General features: G+C 38.5%; 2 protein-coding genes across 3 annotated transcripts; one reads left to right on the top strand and one right to left on the bottom strand.

Annotated features, from left to right (window-relative positions):
* The first annotated feature begins 1,061 nt into the window (after window positions 1-1,061).
* LOC109197663 (uncharacterized) lies at window positions 1,062-4,816 on the top strand. Of its 2 annotated transcripts, XM_019353286.2 has the most exons (3): window positions 1,062-1,317; window positions 1,979-2,054; window positions 2,178-4,816. In XM_019353286.2, exons 2-3 carry the CDS (start codon window positions 1,980-1,982, stop codon window positions 4,032-4,034), a joined length of 1,932 nt encoding a protein of 643 aa, XP_019208831.1. In that variant the 5' UTR covers window positions 1,062-1,317; window position 1,979; the 3' UTR covers window positions 4,035-4,816. The 2 variants fall into 2 exon arrangements, with proteins under 2 accessions (XP_019208831.1, XP_025759463.1); XM_025903678.1 differs by lacking the exon at window positions 1,979-2,054 and having other exon boundaries at window positions 1,064-1,317.
* Window positions 4,817-5,462: 646 nt separating this feature from the next.
* Window positions 5,463-7,603, bottom strand: LOC109197664 (uncharacterized). The gene is made up of 2 exons (XM_019353287.2): window positions 6,648-7,603; window positions 5,463-6,372 (listed from the first exon to the last, which is right to left on the bottom strand). Exons 1-2 carry the CDS (start codon window positions 7,491-7,493, stop codon window positions 6,037-6,039), a joined length of 1,182 nt encoding a protein of 393 aa, XP_019208832.1. The 5' UTR covers window positions 7,494-7,603; the 3' UTR covers window positions 5,463-6,036.
* Window positions 7,604-10,065: the final 2,462 nt, after the last annotated feature.

Raw genomic sequence — 10,065 nt, 5'->3', positions numbered from 1 at the left:
TCCTCCTCGCAGCGCAGGCTTGCCGCTGCTAAAACTAAACAGAGCTCCCTGAAAGGCACAGCCAATCACATTGGCCATATTTGTCACATGAGGTAGGACTCCAGTAGAGAACGTAATTTAACTCTTTCTGCACTGCTGGGTGAATGAGACGTTGACAGATCGTTTTTTTCTTTCTATCCGGTTTGTTTTTCTTTGCTCGAAGAGATCAAATTATTGGTGGAGACAATTCAATAATCGCTGGATATTGGTGGGGACATGTCCCTTCCGTCCATGCCAAATCTACGCCCTTGGATTTAAGCTGACAAAGCAACAAGCTGCAGCCACGCTGAGTCTCTATTTCAGCCCATATTGAAAGTTCGGACTTCAAAGTTTTTAAATTTTAATTACAGGCCAGTAAATCCAGAGTTATGATAATATATATAAGCCATGCTTTTTTTCTAAATACTGTCGTCATGTTTTTGTGTGTGTGTGTTTTAAGCGTTTTCTAAGGACAGCGCGAAAACAGCAAAGAAAGGAAAAAAAGCCACCTCTTTCCTATCGGTGGAAAAATGTACCATGTCAACCAATTTAAAAAAAAAGTCAACAAGTGGGATTTGGTTGTTTAGGAAGAGGGAAAAGTTTTGGGAGTGACGGTAATGGCAACGAGACAGAGCGAGCGAGTGAGAGAGAGAGAGAGAGTTTTTAGATGTGGGAGATTTGTGACGTTTAGTGTGGAGTGTATAGTTAGTGTGTTGTGTTGTCTTGTGTAGTTGTTCTGTTGTGTAGTCGTTTTGTTTTATGTGTCAGTGAGGGCACTAATGAATGTCACAAAGGAACATTTGCAACGTAAACACTGTCACTAAGTAGAAAACCAGCGGAGTGATACACCTGCTGCTGTCAGGCCTGCAGGTTTATCCCTGTGCTGTTCTCTATGGAAGCCCGTTTCCGCCACTAAAAAAAAAAAAAACGATACTTAACTCGAAATTTCGACTTTTTTTTCTCGAAATTTCGACTTATTTTCTCGAAATTTCGACTTAGTTTCTCAAAATTTCGAGTTAGTAACTCGAAATTTCGACTTAGCAACTCGAATTTTCGACTTAGTAACTCGAAATTATGAGAAAAATAACTCGAAATTTCGAGAAAATAACTCGAAATTTCGAGTTAGCTCTGCCAATCAGTAATCTACGTGAATGACGTCATTTCCTTGTTACCCGGAAGGATATGGCACAAAGGCGCGCGCACTCAAAACTGGATCGTCTCGTGAGCTACAGTGAGCTACAAATGGCGCCAGGTTCTTCAGCTTTGAATGCCTTCCTACAAATGATAACTGGATAAAAGGTATACAAAAACGCTGTGACAGCGATTGTTACATACAAAGTTGAATAGAATGCAACGTGAGGGTTAACCAAAGGTACCTATAAGGTTTCTGGTGGTGGTCAGAGGGCCCGGTGGCGCCAGTGTCCGGCAGCCTCGCCTCTGTCAGTGCGCCCCAGGGTGGCTGTGGCTACAATGTAGCTTGCCATCACCAGTGTGTAAATGTGCGAGTCAATGGGTGGATGACTGGATGTGTAAAGCGCTTTGGGGTCCTTAGGGACTAGAAAAGCGCTATATAAATACAGCCCATTTTACCATTTATTTACCATTTCTGTTACACGCTAATGACAGCTGTTACGTTTGATGAAACAGACGTTTTGCTGAAAGCATGCGTAATAAGTGTACAGCACTGTATAAAACAAAATCACAAATCACCCAAAACAGGGAATATGACTGAAAACTATATAAATAAGGAACAAAACCAATAAAAATGTAACCAGAAAACTGAGAAAATGTGGGATTGACTGTATTGTGATGCAGATTGTAGTTACAGTGCAAATGGACACTTAAAAATGCAATTCCCACTTCTCCACCATAGTCAGATCCCATAATGTAGGCACAGATACTTTGATGATAATATTGTGGCTTTATAATAGGTAATTTTAATTTACATCCTTCCTTACAGCATGGGAGACTTGATTGAATTCTTGAAACAAAGAGAAGTCTCTGAGGAAATTATACAGACCTTGGAGAATGAGAAGGTAATTAATTCCAACAAGATACTGGTTGAAATGCAACTTTTCCTTATTGTTCTTAAGTTAAAAATAGGATTGTATTTTCAAGGCTGGTTGTTTTAATAAATTAAATTATTTTTCCATCTTTAGATTGATGCCAGTGTCATAAGTCTAATGACAGATGAGGAGCTGAAGACTTATTTGCCATCATATGGTGATCGTCTAGCAGTATTTGGATTTTGCAGACGGAGGGGCAGCAGCCGCAAGTCAGCGCTTTTTGAACGGCTGAAATCCAAACTGTCCAAAAGAAAATTATCTGAAGAGGATGGCAGTAGTACACGGCAAGAAGAACATTCCCAAACAACCCATAAAAGAAATGCTCTGAAGAGAAATAGAAAAATAGAAATAGGATGGATGCATTATGATGAAGACACTGAGGTTTTCAAGCAGGTTAGAGCTAGACGAGGAGGAGGAACAAGAAAAATAGACATTTGCAAGGATGCCAAGAAAAGGGACATATTACAGGTTGCAACAGGCCTGTTCTTTCCAGATGGAGGAAACATTCAGGGGCCCTTAACAGATTTTGACTGTGATCTAAAGGATTATCAAGAGATGATAGTCGATGATGCATTGACAGTAGGAGAACTTTATCATGTCACAAAACTAAATATCCTCAGGTTCTACCTCACCACAAAGAAAAAACAAAATGACAGCCTTCAGAGTTCCAGCCCAGGTTTGCATCCATCTTCAGAAATTGAAGAGAGTCCTCAAAACCAAACCTCTTCTTTTACTGTCACTACAGTCCAAACATCTGCTCCATTTGAAACAATCAGCCATGATGTGACATACATTGAAGACACTCCAAACGATAACCTTCCACAATCTTCCACGCAGTCTCTAAGTGCTAACACTTCTCACAGCAGTGACATTATTTTTGTTGGCCCCTTTTCTGACAGTGAGCCAATAAATTTGGATGACACCCTGATTTTTTCTCCACACCCTGGTCCATCCAGTGAGAGAGTGAGGAGAGTAGTGGTGGTCCACAGAGGGCAGGTAATGTCAGAGCTCATTTCACATTTTAGTGATAAGGACCTTGAAGATGTCGACATCAAAATCCAGTTCGTACTGCCTGATGGAACACCTGAAATGGCCCATGACGATGGGGGAGTTGTGAGAGATTGTCTTTCAGAATTCTGGAAAGAATTCTATGACCAGTGCACCACTGGAAATGTTTGCAAGGTGCCCTTCTTAAGGCATGATTTTGGGCAACAGGAGTGGGAGAGTGTGGGCAGAATCATTGCATTTGGATGGGTTAGAGAGAAATATCTGCCTGTGAAAATTGCACCTGCCATTCTAGAACAAGCTGCCTTTGGATATGTAAAGAGTGATATTGTGGAGGATTTCCTTAAGTTCATGCCTGAATCTGAGCGTACAGTGTTAGAGGCGTGGCGATCAGACTTTAGCATCGTGGACCAAGAAGAACTTATAGACATACTTGATAACCACAGCTGCAGAAAGATACCAACAGCCTACAATGCCACTGAAGTCCTATTGGAGCTTGCACACAAAACACTTGTCCAAGAGCCTGCCTATGTTATTGAACAGTGGGCAAGAACACTCAGCGCTGCATGGGAAAGCATTTGTGATCTATCGTCACTTTTTGAAACTCTCCAACCAAATGTGAGAAAAGTTCTCAAGTGTCTCACTTTCCCTGAAACAATGACGGCTCACCAGAAGCTGATTCAGAAATATCTAACTACATATGTGAAGAATGCTGAGAAGGAACATTTGTGTTTGTTCCTCAGGTTTTGCACAGGTTCAGATTTACATCTTGGAAAGAACATCATCATTGGGTTTAACGAACTTAAAGGTTTCCAGAGACGACCTGTGGCACACACATGTGGATGTGTACTGGAGCTGTCGATAAATTATGACAGCTATCCTGACTTCAGATCGGAGATGAACAGTGTGTTGGAATCAAATGTGTGGGTCATGGACATTATCTAAAGGTTTGATTCACAGACAATGGCTTAAAAGCCATTGTTGTTTTACAACAAATTATATTTGAGTTGTGAACTAAAACTAAAGTGTTCCCAAGTGAATGTCACATCAAAGGTTTCAGGTGTTTAAAAACTGAGTTCTAAGAAAAAGTCTTTGGTGAAATACCACTGTAATGTAATTTGAGGTACTTCTTTGTCTTTGCGTTTTCGTATTACAACTGAGGCAATATTTTTCTAAACACTTGTGAAATGCATTTCTGCAGAGGTCTCAAAGTGGAAGTCTGGAGACCATTTATAAGAACTCCCATTTCCTCAGTCAGCATGTGTGCATGTGAACAATCAAAGCAGTTTTCCCACCTTTTATTCAATTTTCTATTATTTGAATCCAAAATCAACTTAAAAAATGCATTAGGTTAATTTTAATTTGTCAAATTTTATTAATGTAATGTCACAAGATGACATGTATTCTAGTGGCTCACCAGAAAATTTGAGATTGAGACCCCTGCAATATGTAGTATGTAGTACATGTAGGAGATATATTCAATATCTCCTACATGTTTTATTATTGTGCACACATTTTACAGTTTACAAGTCAGGTTTTATTATATCATTGTATTTTAATACAGTTATGTTCGTACAGTTCTGTTTAGCCATCTGGGTTATGTTGACTTTTGCTAAATTGAATGGCCATAAGGAACACCTATATGCTTTTATTTGGGATTTCTGTGAAATCAGCAATTGCTGAGCTGAAGGTTGACTTTTGGTTGGCTTTTCCTGATTTTTGTGATGGAAAAAACCCTTGTTTATCATAGCCCCTTTTTTTAAACTGCATAGCAGATGGGGTAGTTATTTAAAAGATATTTTCCTATATTTGTTTTCATCTTCGAGCCTAATGTATTTGCTTCATAGTGGTTTTAGACCACACTGTTCTTATTCTTTAAGTAATTGTAGGATATTGTTATCAGATCTTGCCATATTATCCTCAATCTCTTCTTATTGTCCCATTCTGTTTTTAGAAAGTTTGTATTTTTAATACTAATTGAAGTTTTGCACAAAATATTGCATATTTTTGTTATGTGTATTGTCTTACTTTTTCCAAGTCTTGTGCTTGCAATTTGATTTTTATAAGAGTACTTTAAGGTTTTTTGTGTAACTGTAAATACAGTACATATATTATTTGCTTTAAGATAAGATGATGGCAAAAGATCTGTGTTTTATAATAAAGTGTTCAATGAGTCAAATTACATCTTTCATTTTGGTAAATTCTGGGTTTTTATTATTCTGAGGCACAATCTGAAAAAAAAACATAGGTCCATAAATGTCCATATGCTAAAAAATATATAATTATACTGCCCATAATCAGGAAAACAATCAGTATATATAAAAAGTCTCAGCAGTAAAAAAAAAAAATGACAATGAAAAAAAATTACTGCTACATAACCAGATATTTCAAAATATCAATAATTACTCAAATAAAAAGAAAGATAAAAAAGCATATTTACAAAAAGTTGAAATCATAATTCCAAGGTGACATTCGTTGCATATCCTTTATGACGTCCTCCAAATAGCAGGTTTAACAGACATTGTGTACATATGTTTTAATAATAAGGTTTTTAACGCAAAAAAATGGTTTGTTAATTGAAATAAACCATCCAAAAAAATAAATTAAAAAAAAACCCTCCAAAAATTAAATACAATTTTTATAGCCTTTTTCACTTGGCCCTGTTTGTGAAATACATTTTCAGGCCCTCAAAACCCATGTATGTGTGCCCCCAAAACGACAACCATCCATGAATTAATAACTCATAAAAGGTTAGAGTTTAAATATCAAAATACAGCATTAAAAAAGTGTCTTTTGGGGTAATATTTGTTGCAGACAGCAAATGTAGCAAAATTAAAACCAAGCAAAAGGGGGGGGGTGCCCTAAATATCCCTAGATGTCCCTGAAGGACAAGGGTCAAAGAATGTGTTTTTGCCACCTCAATCAAATGCATAATGATGTCTAACCTTTAAGGCAAAAGCTCCAACTCAGTAAGCATCAACTGCCTTAGCTTTACATACAGATCCACTGTATGAAACACATCATCTGAGAAGTCCAGGTTATGTTCTGACATGAGTTCTACACAGAGATGAAAAACATCCTCTTCACATGGAAAGTCTTTGAACACGCATTCTTCAAGGCAGGCTTCAACTTTGTCCATATTGATATGTTTGAGACAGTCCCTCGCGCCATAAATGTCTGGGAGGGCATACATAAAAGATGGTCGGCCGTAAGGACTTCGGGAGTTGTGGACTGGGCGCATTCTGTGGTCATTCCAGGCCAAAGCAACTTCATTTAATTCTTCCTAGATGAAAACAAATGCACAAAAGAAACATTTTCAGGCATACAATATGAAAATGTTAATGTACAATAGCACAACTAACTTCTACATTGATTTTCTTAGCATACACACCATTAATGTAGCTTTGGTACACACACACACACACACACACACACACACACTTTTCACGTGTACTTTTATATATCTGATGTTTCTATAATATGCAAAGGCCGTGTGAGTTGTTACAAATTAAACAGTTACAATACATGTCGTTTACACAATCACCTATGTAAACTCACCTGTATAATGTGAAGAAAACAGAACTGGACCAATGATTTGTCCAAGAAAGAGTCTGAGAAGTGGCCATCCTCTCTTAGTTTGTCAAATAGTTCAATCCAGTACTGGATACACTGGCTTCGTAAGATTAGCCACCATCTTTCAATGCGTTGATTTCCTGTACTTGCTCCAAATATGACGTGCTCTCTTTCTGGTTCATTGTCTGTAAAGTGCAAAAATCGTTGCATGTGAGCCACATGGACGTTTTCTGTTCCTAGATCTAATCTCACTCGATCAGGGCAACCACCTTGTTGAATCACGGCATCCATGAAGTAGCCAGCAATTACTCTCGGGTCATTATTTGTCTTGTAAGCGTCTAGCCATATTACACTCCTTGAAAAGCCGTCAATGCATCCACTGATTGCAATCCCAAATGGCTTCAGCTTATCGTAGCCGTCGATATGCCACACATAGTTGGGGCCTCTGCTATGATACACTCGCCTCCGCAGTCGTCTACGTGACCTCAAATCCACACCTTCTCCATCGAATAAACGGAGCAGAAGACGAACGGTTTCTCTGTCAGTAACAATGCCATTCATCCAACACTTCTGGTGCATCCAACGATACCCATGACACTGTCCTGAGGTTGCCAGTTGTGCTTGTATAAAAACTGCCACCTCTCCCACCTCTGTTTTGTTCTTTCTGCGCCAAAGTCGGTTGTTGTGTAAAATCCTTTCAAGTGTACGAAGGCTGATAGTAATGCCATGTGATTCAGCTAATAACGCAAGAATCTCCTCATTTGTGAAGCCACGGTTAAAATACTCAGCAATGTGTGAATTCATGATCCGTATCTGTAATACTGTTAGCATATCTGTAGCATTTGTAGCTGAGGGATTCAGCTTCCGGGTAACACGGAAATGACGTCATTCACGTAGATTACTGATTGGCAGAGCTAACTCGGAATTTTGAGTTATTATCTCAAAATTTCGAGTTATTTTTCTCATAATTTCGAGTTACTAAATCGAAATTTCGAGTTACTAACTCGAAATTTTGAGAAACTAAGTCGAAATTTCGAGAAAATAAGTCGAAATTTCGAGAAAGATAACTCGAAATTTCGAGTTAAGTATCGTTTTATTTTTTTTTTAGTGGCGGGAACGGGCTTCCATAGTTCTCCTCTGTCTTTTGGTGGAAAAACTTTTTTTTACTGGCACACATCATTTGTGGGGCATCTTATTGCAACACCTGATTGTTCTCTCATTTTAGTTTTAGTAGTATTTTTAAATGGTTGTACAAGATGAAAAAAACGGCAGGTGTATTGGCTGCATTTTTAGATAAATAGTTGTATATGTTTATAAAATGTACAATTTATATTTGCATTTCAAGTTATAAAAATTTACTCATGTCTGTGGTTTTTTTTACAGTAAAAAAAATACTACTAGGCTTGTAAGTTCTTTGTGTGATTTCAGATCAGTAATGCTAATGCAGTATGTCAGTGAAAAAAACAACTAAATTCAGTTGAGCTGAAAAGAACGATACCAAACAAGGCAAGGGGAAAAAATAAAATGAAACAATTTGAGGGTGAAATACAAACGTAAACTCAAAAGGAGTCAAAAATGTCCGGTTGTATTTCAGACCTCAGTGGGTTAATCCAACAAATCATGAAAAATTAGATTTATATTTTTGTTCATGACAGTGCAGATTTCTGACATTTTGTGTAATTTAAGCTGTAACAATGTGATTGTTTTCTAACAAAAAACAGTGTGAAACTTAAGTTAGACTTTGTGTTCTATTGTGTTGTGTTTGTAAATGAACCGCCCCATGTTGTGTAGTTTTCTGGATTTTATACTTATTGGGCTACATATTTATTTATTATACAGGCTATACAGTACATAAAATCAAAACTGTAATTATGTGGGCTACAGACAATAATTAGGGTTTATGGACTATATATATATATATGAAAAACGTGTATACTTACTGCATTTGAATCATTTTAACCATATGTAATCACCTGCATATGTGTTTGAAAAAAAGGCTTTGATTTTGCCACCCCATTTGATTTCTTTGCCACCCTCATGCCACCCTAAGAAAATTTCTCTAGATCCGCCCCTGCGCACTTTATACACTTTTTTTCACACACACATGAATATTACTCACAGTTCTCACAAGTTGATTCTCAAAGTGCAAACCTTTGTAGATTTTAAAACATAAAAGTATTATTATGCCGCATTTTGTCTTCGTCTGCCTGCCACTTTTGTGCGCCTTTTTCCCTCCCGGTGCAGGTGTCTATTTCCGAATGAGGGTCATAGTTATGGGTGTTTTTGTGCTGTTTTTTTTATTGGACGTGATGGTTATCAAAACCAAACATGACAAATTTGGTAAGCGCAGGAGACACGACATGGAGGAGATTTGTCAATCAGGCTGTAGAATGCAATGCGCATTGTTGAAAGCTGTACGGTGCAATAAAAAAGTCAGCGAAAAAGCGAGGCAGTGACGGATGAACAGCGGGACCACTGCGTGCTGTTTATTAATAAACAATAACATATATTTCTATATGACAACATGCATAAGAGCAGAAAGGTATTTGTACATCAGTGGGAAAATAGCGGGGCAGTAGGCGGGCTTGCTAGCTTTTGTGCGGCTTCCCCGGGTCAGTCAAAAATTTCAAAAGAGAAATGAATGAACTTACCAGGTTGCCAGCTTCACATATCTTCCTCCAAGCTAGGTCCTTTTTATTCCTGTCTCGGTACAGAAAGCACCTGGTGTCCTACAGCTCCGGGTGGTTTGCTACGGCGCTGATTAGCCTTTCCTCCATATTGAATGAAGTATGAAGGGCTTTGGCTGGACCTGCCCCTTTGACCTAGGTCAGAGCCACGTCACCAGGCTCCTGATTGGTTGTCGTGGCGCGAATTGATGCTGGAGTTCAGATTTTTCCAACTCGAGTGGTAGACGCGATACGCGCGAATGCACAAAATGCAACACAAAAACTGACGCGCGTATTTTTATTCGCGCGTCAAACACGCCAGACGCGCTACTTTGACGCGCGTTTGACAAGTTTTCACGACGCAAATCTGCTTCTGAATTTTCGCAGAACCCGCAATCGCGCATCATCGTGCTTCTCCATTGACTTTACATGTAAACCTGACGCTCTGGTCGCGTCTATCGCGTTCGGTGTGAACACACCGTTAGACAATCTGGATGGCCTAGCAGTTTCATATACTTTGTTTTAAAAGAGACTTTGCAGTAATCATAGCAAACAGGAACATGTAGCATAAGGTCAAGCTTTGTACCACCATTGTTTACGTTTCAATGTTCTTTATTAAGGCATGTTTTCAGTTTTAAAAGATGCAGTGCAGAACTCTCGGGAAAACCTCTGGTTTCCCAAAATTAACCTGAAGGGGTCTGAAAAATGCTCTTATTAGGTCATAAGTAGCAAAAATA

Source organism: Oreochromis niloticus, linkage group LG16, assembly GCF_001858045.2.
Source record: "Oreochromis niloticus isolate F11D_XX linkage group LG16, O_niloticus_UMD_NMBU, whole genome shotgun sequence".
NCBI lineage: Eukaryota > Metazoa > Chordata > Actinopteri > Cichliformes > Cichlidae > Oreochromis > Oreochromis niloticus.
This window is presented reverse-complemented; position numbering and strand designations above follow the sequence as displayed.

Bases quoted from the DNA above. Each gene is read 5' to 3' on its own strand.
- LOC109197663 (XM_019353286.2), top strand. From the start codon at position 1,980: ATGGGAGACTTGATTGAATTCTTGAAACAAAGAGAAGTCTCTGAGGAA. The intron at 2,055-2,177 runs GTAATTAATTCC...TTCCATCTTTAG, and splicing joins AGACCTTGGAGAATGAGAAG to ATTGATGCCAGTGTCATAAG.
- LOC109197664 (XM_019353287.2), bottom strand. From the start codon at position 7,493: ATGCTAACAGTATTACAGATACGGATCATGAATTCACACATTGCTGAG. The intron at 6,373-6,647 runs GTGAGTTTACAT...GTTTTCATCTAG, and splicing joins GTTTTCTTCACATTATACAG to GAAGAATTAAATGAAGTTGC.